The 25,736-nt window shown below is 41.8% G+C and overlaps 1 protein-coding gene across 9 annotated transcripts in view; it reads left to right on the forward strand.

Moving 5' to 3' along the window:
- Positions 1 to 19,685, forward strand: part of LOC142664948 (phosphofurin acidic cluster sorting protein 2-like) — a 244,598-nt gene extending 224,913 nt beyond the window's left edge. For 7 of the 9 annotated variants that reach the window (XM_075844412.1, XM_075844410.1, XM_075844411.1 and 4 more), the window contains 2 exons: positions 3,710 to 3,823; positions 16,795 to 19,685. In XM_075844412.1, coding sequence (XP_075700527.1) covers positions 3,710 to 3,823; positions 16,795 to 16,913 — 233 coding nt within the window. In that variant the 3' untranslated portion in view covers positions 16,914 to 19,685. The remainder of the gene's footprint in view (positions 1 to 3,709; positions 3,824 to 16,794) is intronic. The other 2 variants (XM_075844413.1, XM_075844414.1) reach the window with 2 other exon arrangements.
- The last annotated feature ends 6,051 nt before the right edge of the window (positions 19,686 to 25,736 follow it).

Here is a 25,736-nt window from a genome sequence, read left to right on the forward strand (position 1 = left end):
GCCAATTATACCACGGCCCTATGGATGCAATGTCACATGGCGCTAGAAACAGTCTTTTTCAAGACTATTAGTATATTTACTTTTAGAAATGAACTTTTAACTTAAACTATATTTAAATTCCTGCATGGGGTATTCTGATATCCACTTAGCAGCAAGGCCTCTATATTTTAATATAGCAATAAGGAAAAAAATTGTGTTCATTGGGCTGAGCGCAATACGGCTCTGACGTTTTATTTGGGCATAGTATCCTGGTAGCACATGTTCACCATGTTACTTGATCGCTGTTTCTGCCAATGACATATGGAAGATAACAGTATATGACCACAGACTCTTCCGCTGCGATTTGTGCAGTCCCTTTTTGTTATAAGCGTGCTCTGAATCACAGGGATCCTTTAAAAAATGGGGACGGTAAAGGGGAAGTGGATGGGAAGGGGAAAAAAAGAAGGTAATATTGTTTTGACAGTTTTAGTACAATCTTGAAAAAAAGCTCATAGATGTGAGTGAGTCCAACTTGTGGAATGTTACTCACCCTCGGTTGTGCGGATTTATCGGCACAACTCATCTTTAAAACTTCTTCGTATCGTACAGTATGCAAGCCTCTGGAGTGGACACCGGCGGCAGTAAGATACCAATTCCTCCGGTGAAAGATAATATTCAATGGATTATGCAAAACTAATTCACTCCCTCTCGTGGCGCTCCTGTTTTTATTGTATGCTTTTTTTTCCCTTCTGTTCGATGAGGAATAATCCACAATCTTTCAGTTTTTGTAAAGTTTAAAATTTATTACATTACAGAATAAAAACAAGTAAAACAATGCTAGCATGCAATGCGTTTCAACCTAGAACCTAGGTCTTCATCAGGCATAAAAAAATGAAGGTGTTCCTGCAGTATTTGTATCTTCATAGTCTAATTTAATCAAGACCGGGTCAGGGGCTATCTGTTCAATTCAAGGGGGAGTGGTTTCATTTTGGAGTACGTATATTCATAGTACCCCTCAAGATGTGGTTTCTTATGGGACTAAGAAATTGATAATCCTAGTTGTTATAATATGCAAGAAAGCTTTCTGTATTATTCCACTTTATAATGTTGTTGGTTTGCTTCTTTTCAATTATTTTTTGTTTTCTTTTTTCATGTTATTAATTTGCTTCTTTTTTATCATGTTAATTATTTATTAAAACTATTAATGTCACTTCTCTCTCTTTATTTCTAGTGAGAAACCTTTTATATATAATATAAACCTTGTTTTTATTATGTAATGTAATAAATTGTAAACCTTACTTAAACGGAAAGATCGTGGATCATTCCTCAACGAACAGAAGGGAAACGAAGAACCGTATACAATAAAAACAGGAGCACCACGAGAAGGAGTGAATTTGTTTTGCATAATCCACTGAATCACAGGGAGTTATGCTATTGTGACCATCAGCGATGAGCTATAATCTGTTCAATTTCCATCAGCGCTACCGCAAGTATTAGGTCAGAATTTCCTAGTAGGTTTTGTAAACCAGACATCTCCTTTAATGCATTATCGCGTAACTGTACGTGATAAGGGTTAAGGGGAAGTATGGAGCGAGCTCACGGGTTGAGCTCGCTCCATACACAGCAGGTGACGGCTGTGTTACACAGCCGACACCTCACTGCAACAGGCGGAATCAAAGATCACTTTGATTCCGCCCGTTTAACAACCTTAAATGCCACGGGCAATCGCGACCGCAGCATTTTAAGTGTTAGGGTTTGTGCACATGACCTATTTTCAGACGTAATTCAGGCGTTTTACGCCTCGAATTACGCCTGAAAAGCCGGCTCCAATACGTCTGCAAACATCTGCCCATTGCTTGCAATGGGTCTTACGATGTTGTGTTCAGACGAGGTGTAATTTTACACGTCGCTGTCAAAAGACGGCGCGTAAAATTACGCCCGCGTCAAAGAAGTGCAGGACACTTCTTGGGACGTTTTCGCAGCCGTTTTTCATTGACTCCAATGAAAAACAGCTCCAATTACGTCCGTAAAAGACGCAGGGAAAAATGCGAGTACATGCAAAAACTTCTGAAATTCAAGAGCTGTTTTCGCCTGAAAACAGCTCCGTAATTTCAGACGTAGTTTGCGTGTGAACATACCCTTAGAATCGGCGGGAGCCCCCTCAAACAAGCCATCGCGGAACGATCGGCCGATAACCACGGTTAGTATGGCAGCCTGGGGGCCTAACAAAGGCCCCCTGGTCTGCCATCTTTGTACTCTTTTGAAGCTCTGCCTCCGGCAGGGCTTCAAGGGACACTGTCAGAATCACGATATACTGCAATACATTAGTATTACAGTATATCATACAAGCGATCTAACGATCGCTGCTTCAAGTTACCTAGGGGGAATAATAAAGAAAACTTTAAATAATATTGTTTTTCTTATGTTCCAAAAATAATAAAGTATTAGAAGTATTTTTTTCCCTAAATCAATGTTAAAAAAAGAAAAGTTAACATAACTGGTATCGCCGTGTTCGTAAAAGTCCGAACTATCACACTATAGGTTTGTTTAACACGCTTGGTGGATGACGTAAAAATATATATATGAAACAAGCAAATTGCTGGTTTTTATTCACCTTAGCGCTTCAAAAAAATTAAATAAAAAGTGATCAAAAAGTAGCAAATACCCCAAAATGGTATTGGTGAAAACTACAGCTCGCCTCTGCAAAATTTAAGCCTGCACCTCGCTAAATTGCTGGAAAAATGGAAAAGTTATGGCTCTTAGAATATGGTGACACCAAAATATTTTTTTAATTTAGCAAATATTTTTTTAAATTTTTTTTTTAAAAGTGGTAAAACATAACACAAAACATTTACATTTTCTATCGCCATGATCGTATCAACCTGTGGAATAAGGTGAATTTGTCGTTTTTACCGCCTGATGGATGCCTTTTTTACTTTTTGAGATACAGATGCTTTGTATCCTGTATACAGAGCAGCTGTATCTTGCGCTGAGTCCTGAATCCACCAGGTCAGCAGGACTGACAGGTTCAGTGTCAGCGGGTCGGATCCACCTGTCTTCGATCACATCTAAGTTATGAACTGGAGGGGTACATTGGAGGTGGGGGTACATATGAGGTTCAGGTCTGAGAGGTGGGTGCCATATATGAGGCACAGGTATTAGGGTGGATATTCAGGACACGTACATGGGAGTATACAGGTCTATAGTTAACCCTCCACATCAGCACCAAGCTGTGGCCTCTCTGATGTGCACTGAAGACCCCAATCTCAGCCCTACCACTGCATCACATTCCCTCTCCTCACCTAATTTCACCAACTGCCTAGATGTGATTAATAACGCTTGATCCTGTGTGGCTGACACTGAACCCATCAGTTCTGCTCACCTGATAGATTCAGGTTTCAGCGCTAGATACAGCTGCTCTGTATACAGTATACAAAATAGCTGTATCTCAAAAAGTTAGTTATTTTTAATAAATAGTATTAAGAAAGGTACACAAAACACACTGATAGACATTTTTATAAAAAAAAAAAATTCAACGTTGTACATAGCCTTTAATGTTTTCTATCCCTATTTGCTGATAACTATGGAACTGTAAACAGGACCGGCAGCTTTAAGGTTGCCATACATCTTCAATAGCTGTATAGCCTCTGCGTTTCTGTACTGTGTTGTAAAATGAAAGGACCAGCCGACCATGTAACACACTTTAGTTTTTTGTTTTTTTTACATGCAGTGATGTTTTTGCCCAAAAAGACTAAAGATAAAGACATAGAATCTAAATATCAATGTATTGAAGGCATCAGCAGATTGATTTGCACAGCAAAGCATCAGCAGAACATGCTCCGAGGTATGTACTCTCTTTCATATTTGTATTTTTTGTAAGCGGGTTGGACGAGTAAGTGAAGTGATCCTGTATTAGCCAAATTTTGGGTTTCTGGTGTAAATGTATTATTTAGTATGGCCCTTCATCTTATAGAAGTGGAATAGCTCTGTCCTTCATATCTGAATACTGACGCTCCTAGTTATATAACAGGATTGCTATCACCATGATTGTTTGGCAGAGTCCTTGTGTTATGTCCCACACTTACAAAAGAGTGGCTCAAGGGGGTTTTCCCACGAGGGACATTTATGACATATCCACAGGATTTAAAGAGAAAAATAATTTTTGAAGCAGCACAATTCCCGAATCTGGTGCGGTGCACGCTGTCAGGCCAGGCAAACCCACTCCGGCATGTTGTAAATTACAAAAGAAATAGTAGGACAACAGCACACGTCTCCAAATCTTCAAAGTGGTTTTTATTGTCAAGACATTCACAAACGACAGGCAATGTTTCGACCCATAGTGAGTGAAGGGTCTTTGTCAAGCCTAACATTATGTCTAAAAACATCGTTTTAAATAGGTGAATACAAGTAATCACATGGTCCGTTTCAGCCAGTGAGAATCGTGAACCCGGTCTCCCAGGTGAAACATACATTAGTCTTAATGACAATCTTCAACTTGTTATATAATAATCCAAAAGTGTAAAAATGCATCATACAATACATCTTCAATCCATCCTTAATATCGATACATCAATCATTATTCTTATAGTGGAAAACGAAGGAGGGAAGTTCACCACACTCCAGGTTTCAGTTACGATCATGGAACGCTGCTGCGCATGCTCCGCGATCAGTCGTCTCCGCGGCACAATGAAAACAAGCATTTGACCAAAAAGAATATTATAATCGAGTGTCAATAGATAAAATAATATCCTCCATCACACCACCCATGGCGAGAATCCATCGATATACATAGCACAATTGTAACTATATACACAAACTACTCGGGACGAAATCAATGCAGTTGTCAAGGACGCCGTCACTAAGTGACGATTAGTCACATGTGACTAGGTGTCCGAAGAATCAATGAAAAAAGGGGAGAAAGGGCAGGTTATATCTGCCTCTAGCTAATAATATAGATCACAAAGTGATAAGATCTTCAAATAATCTACTGTATTAAATCGCCTACATGAATTGGATCACAAAAGTGATCAAAAATATTTAAGGGAATGCTCGTAATATCTGTCCGATGATATACATCAGACAATTATACCGCAAAAGAAACACAAGACTATAAATTATCGATCATCACTTGTGACCTCCCCCCCATTAGGATCCCTATGTTCTCATTAATCAATGCCCAAAACGCTCGCAATGGATGAAAACATGAGAGGAACAATTATGATCTTCATTCTGGTCATATAACCAATGGTGTGTGGTGAATGGACCTCCATCAAGAATATTCTTTAACTGTAAAAGATATTTAAAAAGACATTTAAGTAGATGAAAATAGATGCAATGAAATGTATCAAATAAATCACCCATCATGTGTACATTGTTAATAAAAAATGTTAAAAACAGCAATGGGATCTCGGAGTCCAGGTATTATCTTATATTCTAGATTAAAACCTTTAGGATGTAAGGAATCTAGTTCAAAGATCCAACGTAATTCCTTATTTTTCAATAGCTTCTGCCTGTCCCCTTCCCTTCTGAGTATCGGGACACAATCTATTGCCCTAAATCTCAATTGATTTAACTGGTGATTTTTCTCAATAAAATGCCTCGGTAATGGAAGTTCCATCATTTTCTTCCTGATTGTACTCTTATGCTTATTAATTCTCAATTTAATAGGCATAGTCGTCTCTCCTATGTAAATGAATGAACAGGTACATGTGATCATATACACAACTAAATCTGATTTGCATGTAAATCTATGTCCAATATTGAAGACCTTCCCAGTGTAGGGGTGCTGAAACTTATTCCCCTTCAAAATGTTGTTGCAATTGCAACAATTTAAACACGGAAAATTTCCATTTTTAGGGGGGCAAAGTAACAATTGTGTGTTTTTCTTATTACTTCCCACATCTGACTGGACCAATGTATCTCTGATATTCTTAGTCCTCCGATAAGACATAATAGGTGGTGGTCTCAACGTATCAATCTCATTATGTCCCTTCGACACTATCGGACAATTCTTTCGCAAAATATTACCTATACGGCCACTCAAATTGCCAAAGGTTGAAATGAACGGTATACGTTCACCTTGGGCCACATCCGCTGCTGGTGGAGATTTATTGATGACATTTTTGTCATAGCGTAACTGCTATTCACTACTATGGGAGTTACGGAAACAGCGTAGCTCAGTGAGCTACGCTGTTTTTGGAACTCCCGACCATGAAGTCAGGAAGAGGCCAGGAGTCAGCGATAGCAGACAAAACTAGAACTGGGTTTCGGGGGCCCCGTTCTAGAGATAGGTGGGACCCGCATCTATCTGACATTTATGACACATAACCTGTGGAAATGTCATAAATGGGCCTGGCTGGAGATGTGAGCGGACGCACGGTGGATTAGCTCCTGATAGAACTCCTCCATTCCTCCCTGTTTCTGAGCTTTCTCCTGGCTTGATTTGCACCAGCCTCCCGGCACATACCTGGAGGATACTTCGTGTGAGCAGGTATCTCTGTTGCGCTGATCCTGCGGCCATGACTCGCCGTAACAAAGACTCAGCGGTGGAGAAGGACAGCCAAGATGGCGCCAGAGCCCCGTTGGCAGCCGCATGTGCTGCGGCCTCTAAGCCGGCAGGCTATGCCAGAACTCCATCTGCTGCTGCCAGCAAACAAATACAGATGGCTCTGACTCCCAAGGCTCTGCAGATTCCTGCGCTGGAGGGCAGTTGGCGCACATGGGTTCTCAGCCTGAGGTGGGTGCATGCTCCTCACTATATCCTGTCGCACTACCTGTGTTGGGGAAGGGCGAACCCTTCATGAGTGATGTATTTATGGCCATTACAAAGTGCAATGCCACATTGTCCTCCACGTCACTGCAGTTGGGTGGTGTGCGTGAAGATGTGGGGCCCTATTCGGCATGATTTACAAAAAGTATCAGACAGGATGTCGGCTGTAGAAGGTCGTGTCAGTTAAATTGAGGACGCCATTTTACCAATGCAAAGTGATATCTCAAAGCATGATTGCGCCATTTTGAATCTGCAAGCTAAGGCAGACGACTTGGAGAATAGACTCCGCCGAAATAATGTCCGATTGGTGGGGATGCCTGAACATACAGAAGGTACTGCCCCGACTGAATACATTGAGTCATGGCTGAAAACTACCTTTAGAGATACATTCTTGTCACCTTTGTATGCTGTAGAACGTGCTCACAGGGTCCCTCTGAGACCATTACCGCCGGGATCACAGCCGCGAACCATGCTTGTCAAGCTTCTACATTACCGTGACAGAGATGCCATTTTGAGAGCGGTCAGAGACATGAAAGATATCTCTGTTGATGGCAACCGTATAGCATTTTTTCCGGATTTCTCAGCGGATGTTCAAAAGAAACGTATGTTATTGCAAGAGGTGAAGAGGAGAAAGGCGTACTCTCCAAATCCCGTATACAATGCTGTATCCGGCGAAACTCTGAGTGGTCGCTATGGGGGAAACACACGTTTTTTAAAACTCTAAAGATGCCGTGAGATGGTTGGATCGCAGTGAGCGCCGTATCCGAGATGCAGATGGATAGATGGCGGAATGGGCTCTACTATCTTTGTAAACTGTTCTCTCCAGGGAGCCGGTTGCTCCGAAACACACATGCTTCGTATATGTTGATTTGATGGACTTTCCTTTGAATCCAGGAGCTGGTACAGGACGCTGACTGTTGGTTGCTTTGTCCGACTCATGTCCAGGTTCAAGGAGGACTGGTGCCCTGACTTGCTTTGGCTAAAGCAAGTTTTTTTGGCATGTGTGGGTTGTTTTGGTATGGGGAGCGTTTTGTTTTTTTGGTGGTTCTTCCAGAGTATGCATATTTGTTCTGATGTTCTTATGGGTCTGTATCATAACTGTGTATCATAACTGTGTGAAACTGCTACTGTACTCCTGTTTTCTTACTCTTTGTACGCATTATGGCTCTTAATATCAAGCTTATATCTTGGAATGTGCGGGGCCTGGGGGACCCTATTAAGCGTACAGCTATCATTGAATATATTAAGTCACATTTTCCTGTTATACATTGTCTGCAAGAAACTCACCTCTCCAGGGAAAAACTTTCCACTATACACCATGCTTGGATGGGCCATGAATATCACTCTGTTCACACCAGCTATTCGAGGGGTGTCAGCCTGATGATACATCGTCTGATACCTTTCCAGTGTCTTCAGGCGGATATTGATGATGAGGGGAGATATGTCTGTCTTCATTGCACTGTGTATTGTATACAATATATATTTGTTGGAATTTATATTCTGCCTCCCTTTAATTACGATGTGCTTAGGCGGGTTTTAAATTTCACTGGTGCTAGGCCAGGTTTGTCTTGCTGGGAAATTTTAATAACTATGTATATCCTTATTGGGACAAATTTAATGCTGCTGGAGTAGGTGTGCATGGTCCTGTAACTGCTCTCGGATCTTTCCTTCAGGAGGTACAGTTGTTAGATCTGTGGCGATTGAAGCATACACATGATAGACATTTTTCATGTTTTTCCAGCTCACATACAGTGAAGGAAATAAGTATTTGATCCCTTGCTGATTTTGTAAGTTTGCCCACTGTCAAAGACATGAACAGTCTAGAATTTTTAGGCTAGGTTAATTTTACCAGTGAGAGATAGATTATATAAAAAAAAAAAAAAAGAAAATCACATTGTCAAAATTATATATATTTATTTGCATTGTGCACAGAGAAATAAGTATTTGATCCCTTTGGCAAACAAGACTTAATACTTGGTGGCAAAACCCTTGTTGGCAAGCACAGCAGAAAGACGTTTTTTGTAGTTGATGATGAGGTTTGCACACATGTTAGATGGAATTTTGGCCCACTCCTCTTTGCAGATCATCTGTAAATCATTAAGATTTCGAGGCTGTCACTTGGCAACTCGGATCTTCAGCTCCCTCCATAAGTTTTCGATGGGATTAAGGTCTGGAGACTGGCTAGGCCACTCCATGACCTTAATGTGCTTCTTTTTGAGCCACTCCTTTGTTGCCTTGGCTGTATGTTTTGGGTCATAGTCGTGCTGGAAGACCCAGCCACGAACCATTTTTAATCTCCTGGTGGAGGGAAGGAGGTTGTCACTCAGGATTTGACGGTACATGGCTCCATCCATTCTCCCATTGATGCGGTGAAGTAGTCCTGTGCCCTTAGCAGAGAAACATCCCCAAAACATAATGTTTCCACCTCCATGCTTGACAGTGGGGACGGTGTTCTTTGGGTCATAGGCAGTATTTCTCTTCCACCAAACACGGCGAGTTGAGTTAATGCCAAAGAGCTCAATTTTAGTCTCATCTGACCACAGCACCTTCTCCCAATCACTCTCAGAATCATCCAGATGTTCATTTGCAAACTTCAGATGGGCCTGTACATGTGCCTTCTTGAGCAGGGGGACCTTGCGGGCACTGCAGGATTTTAATCCATTACGGCGTAATGTGTTACCAATGGTTTTCTTGGTGACTGTGGTCCCAGCTGCCTTGAGATCATTAACAAGTTCCCCCCGTGTAGTTTTCGGCTGAGCTCTCACCTTCCTCAGGATCAAGGATACCCCACGAGGTGAAATTTTGCATGGAGCCCCAGATCGATGTCGATTGACAGTCATTTTGTATGTCTTCCATTTTCTTACTATTGCACCAACAGTGTTCTCCTTCTCACCCAGCTTCTTACTTATGGTTTTGTAGCCCATTCCAGCCCTGTGCAGGTCTATGATCTTGTCCCTGACATCCTTAGAAAGCTCTTTGGTCTTGCCCATGTTGTAGAGGTTAGAGTCAAACTGATTAATTGAGTCTGTGGACAGGAGTCTTTTATACAGGTGACCATTTAAGACAGCTGTCTTTAATGCAGGCACCAAGTTGATTTGGAGCGTGTAACTGGTCTGGAGGAGGCTGAACTCTTAATGGTTGGTAGGGGATCAAATACTTATTTCTCTGTGCACAATGCAAATAAATATATATAATTTTGACTATGTGATTTTCTGGTCTTTTTTTTATATAATCTATCTCTCACTGGTAAAATTAACCTAGCCTAAAAATTCTAGACTATTCATGTCTTTGATAGTGGGCAAACTTACAAAATCAGCAAGGGATCAAATACTTACTTACTTCCTTCACTGTAACAGCCTGTCCCGTATAGATCTTGGTCTGGGCCCTGAAAATGTAGCCAGAGCGGTTGTGGATATTGAATTCTTACCGCTTTCTGATCTTTCTCCCCTCTTGCTGGACATCGAAATATCTCAAGGTTCTACTACTCATAGAACACTATGGCGGTTGAATGCCTTTTGTTTAACTATTATTGATGATTCTGTTATCTCTAAGGTGATGGGGGACTATTTCTTGGAGAATGTGGGTACGGCGGACATAGGTATGGTCTGGAACGCTATGAAAGCTACGCTACGAGGGTGTTTGATCCAGTTTATAAGCCGGGTTAAGAGGAAGACTAGACAGCTGGGTAATGCTCTTAGGAGTACGGTGCAACAGACTGAAGTGACCCATGTTTTGAATAATACCACCCAATCTTTGGCTGATTGGTGTGAAGCCCAAGAACTACTGCAGAAGCATGTACTGGAGATGGCTGCAAATAAGAGGATGTTTCAGCAGAAGCGCTCTTATGCAGAAGGGGAGAAGGCTGGCCATATGTTCGCAAGGGTGGCAAGAGCACAGTTTGGTCAAACGTATATTGCAACGATACAGAATACTGCTGGGGCCCTGGTATATGGTAATGCGGAGATAGCAGAGGTATTTCGCTCTTACTATGCATCTTTATATAGTTCCCATGTTCATGTGTCTGAGACTCAGTTGGATGCGTATCTGTCGGTTATCTCCCTACCATGTTTAGCTTCTAGCGATAACAAATTTTTAGAGATTCCTTTGGCTCTGGAGAAGCTGCAGGAGGCGGCAGCATCCTTGGCCAATGGCAAAACTCCGGGATCGGATGGCCTGCCGGTAGAAATGTAAAAAAAATTCGGCGACATACTCCTGCTACATCTTTTGGATGTTTTTACATCTGCTGTTAGAGACAAGAGTCTACCTGACACTATGAGGGAGGTGGTGATAGTGGTGCTTTTGAAACCTGGTAAAAACCCCTTGTTATAGGCCAATATCTCTTACCCGTAGATATTAAAATTATTGCTAAGGCCATAGCTATACACCTTTCCAGGATTATCACCTCAATAATACACCCTGATCAAACTGGCTTTATGCCAAATAAATCTACTGCTATTAACCTTAGACGGCTGTTTTTTTGGTTTTTTTATTCTTTTATTTTCATTTTTGTAACACAAATTATACACAACACAATTGGAGTAAGCCAGTGCAATACAATCAACTGCCCACAGGTCAACTACCTGTATTACATAAGTGCATAGGATCACAAGAACAATAGAACATAGCACAAATCTAGAAGGAAAGAATTTCCGATATGCACCCTGATCCTGCAGCCGTGCATAGTATTCCGTGGTGAACAGAAATGCAGTAAAGGAAAGAAAGAAAAGCAGAGACTCTAAGGGAAGGGAGGAAAGGAGAAAAGCTCATCTGACACACTGAACCTAGGTGAGAAATCAAGAGGCCATGATGGCCTTATATTCCGCAGTGGTTTGAAATCTGATCCAATCTCGCCATGTTCTGACGAAGGAGGCATGAGATCCTTTAATTGATGCCGTGAGGTCCTCCATTCTCATAATCTCCTGAATCTTACCGAACCACATGCCCACTGACGGGGGACCAGTTTGTCTCCAAAGTGCAGGGACACACGCCCTAGCCGCGTTCACCAAATGGCGAACCACCGAGCGTCTATACGTAGACAGGGGTACCTCACACAGATGGAGCAGGAAAAGGCTCGGTGATCGTGGAAGGGGGAAATCTGTAAATTTCGAGGAAATGCGCCACAACTCTGACCAGAAATTCGTCAGGAGCGGGCAGTCCCAAAAAATATGCATGATTGTACCCACATGGTCACCACATCTCCAGCATAGTGGCGAGGCTGCTGGGATCATTGCATGCAATCTGGAAGGCACCCTATACCAACGAGACAGAATCTTGAACCCTGCCTCCTGCAATCTACTGGCCATAGAAGACTTATGCGTCATGGTGTACAAGCGCTCCTTTTGTTCAGATGTTAAAGTCAAGCCCAGGTCTCTTTCCCAGCCCAGCAGGTAAGGTGTTGGCGGCAGATCGGAGGGTGAGATCAAGAGAGTATAAAGTCTAGACAACGAATGCCGAATCGTGCCCATGCCTGTACATAAGAGCTCAAACGGGGAGCTACCCCGCGAGTGTGCCGCTGGATGCTCTAATGATGCCAGGAAATGTCGCAACTGGGTAACCTGCCACGCCGTGAAAGAGACCGGGTCCGACAAAAACTGTTTCAGAGCGCTATTCATCCACATCTCGTCCTGCAAAAAGTGTATGGCCCGTCCCTTACCTGCCCTCAACCAAAGCTGGAAAGGGCCACAGTCTGTTCCCGGCGGAAAGGCTGGAATGCCCAAGATCAGGAACAGCGGGGAGGGGGACGGTGAGATCTCTGCCCGAGGAAAAATCTGCGCCGCTACTGCCAGGGTGGGACCGATTGTCGGGTGTGTCCGAGCTACCAGGGGGACATGCCTACCCAACCAAGGTAGGGCCTGTATAGGGACTTTCATGAAAGCCTGTTCCATTGACACCCATTCTTTAATCCCGCTATGTTGGAACCAGTCTAAAATTCGTGCCAAGTGAGAGGCATGATGATAGGAGACAAAGCCCGGAAGACCAATGCCCCCCTCACACTTTGCACGAAAAAGCATGGATCGGGCAATACGCGCAGGCTTCCCTGCCCAGATAAATTTTTGCAAAAGAGACAGCAGGGATTGAAAGAACGTGCATGGGATATGTATCGGTAGGGCCTGAAAAAGATACAGAATCCGTGGTAAAATATTCATTTTGAATATCGCGCACCTACCAAACCAGGTAAAGGTGCCCGACGTCCAGGAATCCAGGTCAGCCTTTACCCGTTGAAGGAGTGGAGGAAAGTTCACCGCATAAAGGCGAGACAGTTCACTAGGAAGGTGGATCCCCAGATATTTAAGTGAGTCCCTAGCCCACTTAAAAGAGAAGGACTCAGACAGGTCAGCAACCAGAGGCTACGGCAACGAGATATTGAGGGCCTCTGACTTCTGGTAGTTGATCTTGAAGTTGGATAATCTCGAGTATCTGCTCAGCTCCGCCATCAGGTTGGGAAGGGAAATCCTCGGTGCCGTAAGGAATAGACAGTTGTTTTTGAATCTACAACTTCCAGCTGACAACTCGGGTAAAAGGGTATTCTGCTCTCTAGACGCAGCAAAGGCATTTGACAGTGTGGAATGGGTATACCTATGGGCAGTACTTCAGAAAATGGGCTTTGGGGACTCGTTAATCTCCTGGATTCGGATGCTATATGATAGACCTGTGGCTAGAGTGAATAACTTTTTGACTACCACATTCCCGTTGGGTAGAGGTACAAGGCAGGGGTGCCCACTTTCTCCGTTACTTTTTGCCATAGCCATAGAACCATTAGCAGTATTGATTAGGGGTTCTGTCGACATTGTTGGGTTCAAACATGGTGAACAGGAGGATAAACTGGCGCTATACGCTGATGACATGCTACTGTTTTTGGAGGGTGATGCCTTCTTGGATGCAGCTATGTCTGCTATTGGGGAGTTTGGTCGATTCTCAGGATTGACCATCAACTGGTCCAAGTCTGTCCTGATGAAGGTAGATGATACACGCTCGCAGGCGCCATATAATGATCTCCCTATGAACTGTGTCACATCCTTTAAATATCTAGGAGTTGAAATATCCATGAAACTGGAGGAATTTGAACAATTGAATTTGACCCCCTTACTGGCCCGATTTAAACTTAAGCTGGATGTATGGCGTAAATTGTATCTTTCAGTTATTGGAAGATGTAATTTAATCAAAATGATCTGGATACCCCAACTGCTATATCTCTTACACAATGCACCAATATGGTTACCTCAGCGGTACTTTTATAAAGTTAACAGGCTATTTCGGTCTCTTATATGGAGCACGGGACATGTACGTATTAAATTGGAGACTTTGCAGAGAGATAAGACAGACGGGGGTCTGGCGGTCCCTAACCCCCGCTTGTATTATCTAGCCTCTCAGTTGCAACATCTCAGAGGGTGGGATATAGATGACTCAGCAGATTCCACTGGACTTCTCTTACAGCATTTCCTGTGTTCAGACTCTCTTTATACGAGGCACTAGAGGTACATAAGTTTAAACCGCATACTAAACATTATCCAACGCTGTATCTGATCCACAAGATCTGGTGGAGTGTTCGAAATGTTCAGGGTATCACTGGTTGTACACAGTATACGGCTATCTGGGATACGCCGTGGCTGCCCCACATGAAACTATTCTCCTGTTAACAGACTGAGTTTGGTCTCCCACATACCCAATTTTACAAATATCTGCAGGTTCGACATGTGTACGGTGTGGAGCATATAGGAGTAACGCTGTCACAGTAATGGATAATGTCCTGATAGTAGTTAATAGTAAGACTAGTCACACTTCTGGCCTTATATCCCTTTTATACAAAAGTCTTCTGATAAGATTCCTTGATGACTCCCCTTCCCTGCTGCGAAGTAAATGGGAAAGAGATCTTGGGCCTATAACAGAGAGTCAGTGGGGAGGTGTATTGTCACGAATCCCTAAGCTCTCTTTGAATGAGGCACACCGTATTTCTCATTTGTTTCTGGTACATCGGGTGAACAGAACGCCAAAATTTCTAAATAAAATTTGGGTCAGGGCCTCCTCCGACTGTCCTAGGTGTGGTGGGGAACCTGGCACATTGATACACATGATGTGGCAATGTGGGCAGCTGCGGCAGTTCTGGTCTGAGGTAGTGGACACTATCTCTTCTGTATATCGGGTGTCGGTAGATTTCACTCCTTTTGTATGTGGAGGATATTTCTGCCTCTAAACATGTTAACCTGGCCGTTGCGCGTATGCTGTTTATGGCAAGGAAACTTATTGCGCAGCATTGGCTGGATGACAAACCGCCTACATACCGGAATTCTGGAACAAAGTCACGTGGTTGACACGCATGGACAGATATGTCTACACGGCTAGAAATTTTAAACATGCCCTTGATAAAATATGGTCTCCATGGGTGGAAAGTAGGGCATGAGTTCATCAGCGGGGGTTGCAGCTGGGTTGCAGTCTAGTGTGAGGTAGATGGGTGGATAACATACGCTGCTTAGAGGAATTTGGTAGATCTTGGGGGGATTGTGTTAAGTCGTATCTGCATATGTCCTAGATATGTAAATGGTATTCTGTATATTTGACACTGATCTCAGTGCTGTTTATTATGTATTTATGATCAAGCATACTTTATAAGAAGGGGGTGGGGGGTGTTTTATCTGTGTTGCGATAATGTGTTGCAAATGTTGTGGGGTGTTTTTTAAATAAAAAATTACTTGACTTAAAAAAAAAAAAAAAGAAAATTTCATAAATGTCCCTGGTAAGAAAACCCCTTTAAGTAAAAAAAAAAAAAAAACACCTTTTTTTTAACCCCTATTATATTGCAGAGCTACTCTTTCCACTGGTGACTATTGTACTCGTATAAAGCCTCTGCCTAACATATCCTTTTTTTGGGCCACCTGTTAGTGTGACGGGGGACGTGTGGGTTTAAGTGTAGTCCCATCTGATCCTGTACACCTCCCTTTAACCCGTTAGTGACCGGCCCATAGTGTTTCTACGTCGGTCACTAACGGGCCTTATTCCGATGCCATAGACTTTTTACGTCGCGGCATCGGAATAAGTAAATCGAGCAGGGAGCTGTCAAATCTCCCTGCTCTCAGCTGCCAGAGACAAACAAAATAAAGTAAAAAAGTTACACACATGTTGTATCGCCGCGTCCGTAACGACACCAACTATAAACTTATTACATCATTTAACCCGCACGGTGAACGTCGTAAAAAATAAAATAAAAAAACATGCAAAAATTGCTGTTTTCTTAGAATCCAGCCTTACAAAAATTTGATAAAAAGTGATCAAAAAGTCGCATCTACTCCAAAATGGTACCGATAAAAACGACAAGTCGTCCCGCAAACAAAAAAGCCTTCCTACAACTGCATCGGCGAAAAAATAAAACCGTTATGGCTCTTCAAATATGGAGACACAAAAACAAATAATTTTGAAAAAAAAGCGTTTTTACTGTGTAAAAGTAGTAAAACATACAAAAATTATACAAATTTGGTATCGTTGCAATCGCAACAACCCGCTGAATAAAGTTATTGGGTTATTTATACCACACGGTAAATGGCGTAAATTCAGGACGCAAAAAAGTGTGGCGAAATCACAGTTTTTTTTTCTATTCCCCCCCCCCCAAAAAAGTTAATAAAAGTTAATCAATATTAAAAAGTACAACTTGTCCCGCAAAAAACAAGACCTCATACAGCTATGTAGACTCAAAAATAAAAAGTGTATAGCTCTTTGAATGAGACGATGGAAAAACGTAAAAAATGGCTTGGTCATTAACGTCTAAAATAGGCTGGTCATTAAGGGGTTAATATGTTTAAGCCAGCAACAGCCGTGTCTAAATCTGTTATCTCTAGCTGTTGAAGAATTACAACTCCCTGCATTATGAGAGTTGTAGATTTTCTACAGCTAGAAATGCACAGATTGGGGATCTATGGTCTAAATAAGCCTCCTATGAACACAAGCACCAACCAGAGCATAGCACATAATACAAAACTATGGGGTGAACTATAATTACCAGGCATGCATATATGTATATAAACCATATCTGCCTATTCTTTTTCCTTCTACGTCAGTGCTCATTGACGGTGTCGAGTGGAATGATGTGAAGTTTTTCCAGCTGGCAGCACAGTGGTCATCTCACGTTAAGCACTTCCCCATCTGTATATTTGGACACTCAAAATCCAACTTCTAGCCTTTTTGCTGCAGAGGTCGTCTTTTCAACACTACCCACTTCTTACTCAATACCGGGCATCTGAATATCCTACACTAACTTGTGCCAACGATACTTTCCAGCAAAGAACCATCCAGTCACTCCCCTTTTGAATTTTTTTTTTTACTATTGTTTTATTGCTCAGATTATTTAAGGCTAAGCTTGAAGTAAAAAAATTTTTTGTGTTTTTAATGTTACATCCAGGGGAGTATATCTTTAAAAAAGGAAATGGAAAAGTCTTAAATACACTCTCAACAGAAATGACGGTACCTCAAAGGCTGCATAAGAAAATGCACTGCTTATAATGTGTTACATTTTAGGTTAATAGCTAGTGTGAGTAATATCTAAAAGGGAACCGGTCATGAGATTGTGCTTACTACATAGAGCAGGCTTTCCCTACGCGACACGCAATGGGAGGTTCTTAAGTGTTGTCAGGTAGTCATATGCTAGAAAGCCAGCACAATGTAATAGAAATCTGACATCCTTGTAAGGTCTTATTTCATGGGGTATGCGTTCCTTAAATGTCCACACTTAAACACCATTTTATTGTTTAAATAGTTTTATTTAAAAATCGGTCCAAAATCCTGTGTTGATTAAATATTATATTTTTATAGCTGTTGAAGATCATTTTTTTTTTTCTGATACAAAGCACCAAATTCCCTTTATATTCATAAATGAGAATATTCTGGCTGCCTGTGGCCGCCTCTAGGGGGAGCTCACTGTATACTCTTCACACCTTGAACTCAATAATAAAACAATGCAATAGGATCGTAAGCTCCTCCTGGTGGTGACTGAAGAGTTAAAATTAAATGTCTATGCAGCATAGTCCAAATGAATCAGCACAGATGTTGGACCTATAATAATATAGTGGTAAAAATGGACATTTACGTTGAAAAAGGATTTGGTCCCAGCAGAGGGAAAAATAATCCCATACTAAATAATAAATGAAGGGAACAGTGACCTCAGATGCAAATGTGTGGATGAGATTCTGCATAGGCCTTACATAGGCTTTAAAAATAAAATGCTACTTGCTCTAAGAGTCTAGTCACACATTGCCGTCCTCACGTTTTATTAGGCAATCTTGTGAAAAGTTTTGGCAACAAAAAAAAACAAACCCGATATGACCGCCACATGTGCAATAGACCATTACAGATCCTCCTATCTGCCTGTTACATGATCGAGGCCTCAAAACGTACTTCTTAGATAAAGGTACTTTGGTGCTTGTCGAGCATCTTTTTCCAAGAAACATTGGGGTAAATAAATCCAAAACAATTGCCCCTATTTATACTTTCTATATTTATATTTACCAGTATGAAGGTTTATTCATATATGAAAATTTTATTTTTACTTGGTTATTTCTGTTGACAAAACCACTGAATTATTTGTGCTCACGATTTACACTCCACTTCGTATAGCGTTAGATTTAGCAGTAGTTGGTACATTGAGGCTAACGCAAAAACGCACTCTCTTTTTCCGCGTTGTGGGTCCTACACAATGATGATAAATACTAGTATGTTAATGAAAATGATGTACAGGAACCATTAGCATTCCCCACAGCAGTCACTGGTTCTAATGTATAAACAGGATCTGGTGGTTACTGTGGGTTCAACGTTTTCAGATCTTCCTCCCTGGATATCTACAGGACGTTGAATAAACCATTAACTTGTAGATGGATAACTTGCATAAGTACGGAGATGCCTGCCCGTGACTACAGACCACTCATCATGGACCCTTCTTTTTTGTGGTGTATTGATTCACAGGTTTGCAGAACAGGGTTTGCATCAGCTCGTGTCCCATTGTGTTTTTTATCTTTTAGGAATTGCTCATTTGGATGCAATATGGCACTTACACCATTGGATAACTTATGTTTCCTTAAGAACGGACGTCTAATACATAACAAAAGATTGATGTGATTGATGCGCTCCCCACCAGAGTATGCTGTGACTTTCTAAACATCCAAAGCTTTTATATGAGGATTATTACATAATCCTATAGGACTTTAGTGTGAAGTGCCACATTGAGGCTTGGAGGGTACATTTCGGGCATATTCTTGGATGTATAGCAGTGTGATTTTCTGACTGACGAAATTTAACCACCAGCACTTCCAAAATAACTTGCTTTGTTTCCTTTATTCTTAATCTTAAAAGGAACTAAATTCATAATTGTATCTATTCTAAAATAAAAAACATAATTTACTGTGGTTAATGTGGTTGTATGAGATTAGAAAAACAGATGCATTATTCCACAAACGGCGCCACTTTTGTCCATGGGCTGGGTCTGGTATTGCAGCTCAGCCCGCTTCACTTGAATGGGGATGACGTGCCCTAAAAGACTCGGCGCCACTCCTGCTCATAGGCCGTTTCTGGAATAATGCATCTGTTTTTCTAATCTCATACATCCACAGTAAATGTTTTTCCACTGCACTTCATGACATAACACAATGATAGAACTTTTTTGTGTGGGAATTACTGAAAAATGTCATGTTTTTTAACCATTTAACTTGCAGGGATTCTATAGCAGTTTCATGAAGGTTTACGCAGAAAAATTTTTCTGGTGGTGAATGCGTGAGATCACACTGAAAATCATCCACGTCTTCAGTAACTTGAAATTGTTGCGTTGTAATTTACCAAGAATAAACCTTTTTACAGTGATGGAATTGCTAGTTAGACTGTTGTAGCAGTTCAGGTAAAATGTTCAGATTTCCCATAAATATCTCCAAACTTTAATCCCTTTGAATAAAATTTACCAACAATACTCACTGTGGACATTTTCTTTTCTTGTCTTTTTTTTTTAAAGTGTATTTCATTAATTCATTAACGCATACCCATGGTTATAATTATTTTCTGTACACATCAGTAGCACATAAATGTATAGAAGGGGAAAGTGGGAAACCTCTTACTCACATTCCAGCAGCCTCCTTTACGCTGGACTTTTGCCACATACCAGTGTTTCAGGAATCTTACTGTGTCCACAATGCCCGCTGCATTTACTTTTTTTTTTTTTCAATCTCCATGCCCATCCTATAAACTTCTTGTTTAGCCTCAATTTCAGCGTGCCAAGGCGAGCAGAAAGTGCCCGTCCCAATCGTATATACACGAATGATGGGGGTTAAATACAGGGTTTGTGGGGTAATATACTGGGATGAGGAGAGTCCCTGTATATTACCCCCATCATCCTTGTTTATAACCCCCCCCCCCCATCATTCCTGTATATAACCCCATTATTATCCGTTATTACCCATTATTATCCGTGTATATGCCATTGCGGCGGGCATTGAGGATGCCTGAAACGCTGGTATATGGCAGAAGTCCAGCGGAATCTGAAAATATGCGCTGAGCCATACAGACCGGAGGAGCAGAGGGATCTCCTCCACTCGTCGTTGGAATGGGGTTAGGTTAGTATGTATTTTATTATTTTTATTAGGCACTATTGGGGCTGTGTGGGGGCAGTGTCAGGGTATATTATATACAGTAGTATATAGTAGCTCAGGGGGATCTATATTAATGGAATGGCATGCAAATAGGGAACGGGGAATGCAAAAAGGGGTGTAGCCTAAACGTTTATTAATCGCAATCAATGTTGCATGTTAAATTAATCTTGATTTTGATTTAGGTCATAACGGCCCAGCCCTACTTCATTCTCCATTTCCCTGCCTGCAGTATGCTTTGAGAGGGGAGGAGGAGTCATCTCATTTTCTCAGAGTGCTCTGCTCTTACATAACACCGGGGAAAGCTCGACCCACTCAACAAGCACGGAGACTGAAAATTTACATTTACAGAAACCAGCAGAGGGAGGAAAAGAACCAAATATGAAGGCTAGATACAACATTTCTGGCTGCAATATATGTAATATGCATCTATAGCTACCTAATAAGGGATTGATGACCTTAAGGCCAAATGCACACGTTGCGTATTACATGCGGTTTTGCCGCGCATATTCGCGTGCGGCAAATCCGCAGTATAATACAGTACCAGCAAAGTCTGAGATTCCAGATAATCTCATGTCTACGCTGCGGTATTTTTCGGGATGTAAATTGACCCGCAGAGCGTATTTTAGAAAACCGCAGCATGTCCGTTTATCTCGCATTTCCGCTTGCTAATTCTATACCTGTAGTTCTAAAGAACTACGCAGCAAAACCCGCCTCATGAAAATGCAGTTATTTACTTAGCAAAACGTAAAAACTGTATTTCAGGTGCGTTTTTTTCCTGCAAATTTCTTAGTTTTCTGCGGTTTTGCCTCAGGCTACATGCATACATTGCTTATTTTGCTGCGGAAAATACGCATCAAAACTGCTGGAAATTCACTGGTAAAAAAAAACTCCCCTAATTGCGCGTTTTTCGCTGCATTTTCCAGTGCGCTTTTCAAAAATGTATTATGAAAAAAACTGAAAAATAAAATCCCATAAAAAATTGTTTATTTAGCAAGTTTTCAAAAAATAAAATAATAAACATAAATGATATCGCTGTGATCGCAAAAACCTGTATAATAAAATTCACATAATTTACACCACAAGAACAAGGCTATTCAATAAACTATATGTACCCCAAAATGGTTATATTAAAAAAAAATATGGCTCCTCCGACAAAAACCAGCTACATCAATGGAAAAATAAAAAATGTATGGCTCTTGGAATGCTGCGACAGAAAAACATTTTTTTTTGATCAGAAAACGTGCTATTGTGCAAAAGTAGTAAAACATTTTTTAAAAAACCGACTTATTTGGTATCGCCGTAATCATACTAACCCATAGAATAAGACCTGTTATTTATGCAGCACGGTGAGCGGCGAAGATTTAGGCTATGTTCACACTGAGTATTTTGGGGGAGGAATATCTGCCTCAAAATTCCGTTTGGAACTTTGAGGCAGATATTCCTCTCCCTGCACGCCGATTTTCGCGGTGATTATCGCGCCGTTTTTTGCCCGCGGCCTTTGAGCGCCGCGGGCATAAAACTGCGAGAAATACCCTTTCTCCTGCCTCCCATTGAAGTCAATGGGAGGTCAGAGGCGGAAGCGCCCGAAGATAGGGCATGTCTCTTCTTTTTCCCGCGAGGCAGTTTTACTGCTCGCGGGAAAAAGACGCCGACGCCTCCCATTGAAATCAATGGGAGGCGTTCTCGGGCCGTTTTTGCCGAGTTTTGCGACGCGGTTTCCGCGTCAAAAAACTCGGCAAAATACCCCGTGTGAACATAGCCTTAAAATGTAAAAAGCTAAGGCGGAATAGTGTTTTTCGTTTTTTTTTATTTATCTAATATCCCCCCCACAAATAAAGGTAATATAGGTTAAATGTAGCCCAAACTGGTGCAGTTTAAAAATGCAAATCATCCCGCAAACAACAAGCCCTCACACTGCCCTGGTGATGTTAAATAAAGATTTTAAAAAATGTGGCGGCAGAAAAACAAATGCATTATTTTTTAATGTGCAAAAGGAGTACAATATATATACAAAAAAAGAATCGGAAGCAGAACGCCTCCAAACATCTGCCCATTCATTTCAATGGGGGAACACGACATTCTGTTACGACAGGGCTTTTTTTTTACGCGACCATTTTGAAAAACGGACGCATAAAAAAACACCAGCGAAAAAGAAGTGCATTTTTCATTGACTCTATAGAAAAACAGCTGCAAAAACGGCCGTGAAAAACGCAAGTTGCTTAAAAAACGGCTGAAAATCAGGAGCTGTTTTGTCTTGAAAACAGCTCTGTATTTTCAGACGTTTTTTGCTAAGCGTGTGAACATACCCTTACAGCAGTAATGTTATAGTGTTTTATTTCGAATGCCAATAAATAAAATTCCCAGCCACGAAAAGCCATACTAAGACCAGTTCACATTAAATTATTTGACGCGGAAAACTGCAACGGAATATGCGGCAAAAAAACGTCCGAAACTGCCTCCCGTTGATAATGAGAAGCGGATGATTTTTTTTCCACTACAGTTTTTAGCCGCCCACAAAAAACAAGTGGCATTGTCTTTCTTGCCGCGGTTCCGCCTCTGTCCTCCCATTGAAATCAATGGGAGGCAGAGAAAGCGTTTTTCGCTGTGTTTTCTCCCCGTGGTGCTCAATGGTCGCTGGCGAAAAGCACAGTGAAAATCGCGGGAAGAATTTGCATGCAGATCAAAATCTGCCTCAAAATTCCTGAAGGAATTTAGATTTAGATACAGGAAGATTTGGAAGTCAATTAGTGCTACTTCATCACGATGAAAGAGGTCATCAATCTCGTCAAAAGTAGTTGCAGTTGTAGTTTTTATTTTTTAATAGGGTGACGCGTTTCGACACCGAACCGGTGTCTTCATCAGACCATTTACATAAAACATCAGAGACGATGTAATTTATAAACAAAAAAATGCCAAAAAGACCTAATGACGTCATGAGTGGCAGTTAGAACAACCAATCAGACGTCTGCAATTAGAGAAACAATTTTAAAGAACGAGCGTTACAGGCAGTAATCCCCTCCTGCAGTGCAACCCACATAGTGAACACAGCATACCAAAATTGATATATATGAGGGTACATATTAAAATCAACTATTTAAAAATAAAACACGATTTAAATGTGTCAGGACGGAGGGAGAGATTTGATGCGCACAGCGCTAAGTCACTGGTAAGAAACAACTGCCCAGCGTTTATTCAATAAAGCCAGTGTCCTGAGTGTAAACAGTTTGGAAGGAGCAGAGGGAGAGACAAGGGATCAGGGGACCACAATAGCGGGGTGCATGTGGTCTGTTACACCGTAACTCAAACCAGAGAACGGCAAGGATTGGGAGAGCAGGGACAAATGTCTCTCAATGCTATTGGCCGCAGTGCAGGTGCACATGACCAATCAGGTCAGCAGTGGGCCAGGCTTCCGTAACCATAGCGTCGGGATGCTAACTACCAAGATACGCCAAGGAGACGGCCAATCAGGGTGTAGCCTTGTACCAAACCCCCAGGCACCATGGTAACGAGGATATGACAACAAAATGGATAAAAGTCGGCAACAGGGACAGATGTGAGGTACCAGCAAAGGGTTAATCATTAAAGGAGCGGAAGAATCTGCTAAATTACTATTAAAACATAAATATAATTGCACATATGCATGTGTACGCAGCTTACCTGCTAGGACAGAAAGGGGGGGGGGGGTCTTGCATATTACAAGATGAATTATTTAGGTTGATGGACAAAATATAACCACTAGACTAGTGCATAAGGCTATTATAATAATCTATCAGATAACCGGCTCTCTTCTGAGCTAGCTGAAATTAAGTGGCTTGTGATATAAGTTGAGTTATAAAACCGGAGTTGAAAAGAGGAGTTAAAGCCCCTGTAAGTACTCTTATTTTATTTTACTTTAACAATTGTTCACTGTTTTTTTGTAACTGGGATAATGGACAGCAAGATTTGAGGTTTTCTTCAGTGCACAGTCTGCCATATGTATATACGACTGGAGCCGGAGTTCCAGGATGAATACCTCTGTGGCAGATGTGAGCATGTTGTTCACCTGGAAGCTCACATTAGAGATCTGGAGGAGCAAAATGCAACACTGAGGTCGATAGACAATCTTGAGCAAGCAGTTAGGGGGGTAGATGAAGGGTGAAGACATGTGTCAGTAGGATCAAGCAAGTAGCTGGGTTAATGTAGTTAGGGGCAGTAGAAATTGGTCCAAGAAAAGGAAGGCCAATCCCGTTTCTGATAATCCAAGCAAAATTGCCAAATTGGGTGATGATGCGAGAGTGTCGGTCTCAGAAATGGCAGCCCTAGTGGATACTGATCTCCCTAACTGCTGGGAGAACAGCCCAGCTAGTAGTCAGCGGGATGGTAATGCAGGTAAGGCAAGAAAATTGGTAGTTGTAGGGGATTCTATAATCAGGAAGACAGATAGAATAATTTGTCGCCAAGACCGCCTCAACCAAATGGTTTGCTGTCTCCCTGGTGCCAGGGTTCGGCATGTGGTGGAACGGGTGGATAAATTGCTGGGAGGGGCTGCTGATGATCCAGCTGTCGTGGTCCATGTGGGTACCAATGATAGAATACATGGTAGGTGGAGGAGGCTTAAGAGTAATTTTAAAGAACTAGGCTACAAGCTGAAGGGAAGGACCTCCATGGTTGTATTCTCAGGAATACTGCCAGTGCCATGCGCATCACAGGAAAGACCGCGGGAGTTCAGGGAGTTAAATGCATGGCTTAAGTCTTGGTGTAGAGGAGAAGGCTTTGGGTTCCTAGAGCACTGTGCTGACTTTTCATAGGGGTACAAACTGTATTCTGCAGATGATTTGCACCTAAATGGAAGGGGGTCCGCTGTGCTGGGGGAGAGAATTCTAGCTGGGGTGGCGGAGTATTTAAAAAGGCTCTGTCACCAGATTCTAAAAAATCCCTATCTCCTATTGCATGTGATCGGCGCTGCAATGTAGATAACAGTAACGTTTTTGTTTTTTTTGAAAAACGTTCATTTTTGGCCAAGTTATGAGCAATTTTATATATATGCAAATGAGCTTTGAAATGGACAACTGGGCGTGTTTTTTTTTCGTATGTCCAACTGGGCGTGTATTGTGTTTTTAACTGGGCGTGTTTACTTGTTTTACGAACTGGGCATTGTGAATAGAAGTGTATGATGCTGACGAAACAGTGACCAATCAGCATCATGCACTCCTCTCCATTCATTTACACAGCAGCATCACGTTCTTACTAGAACGATGTGCAGCCACATACACAAGTGTCCTGATAATGAATACACATGACATCCAGCCTGGACGTCATGTGTATTCAGAATCCTGACACTTCTGAATCTTTTCTGTGAGATTTCAGCAAGCCACGCGTAATCTCGCGAGATTACG

This window comes from Rhinoderma darwinii, chromosome 12 (assembly GCF_050947455.1).
Source record: "Rhinoderma darwinii isolate aRhiDar2 chromosome 12, aRhiDar2.hap1, whole genome shotgun sequence".
Classification (NCBI taxonomy): domain Eukaryota; kingdom Metazoa; phylum Chordata; class Amphibia; order Anura; family Rhinodermatidae; genus Rhinoderma; species Rhinoderma darwinii.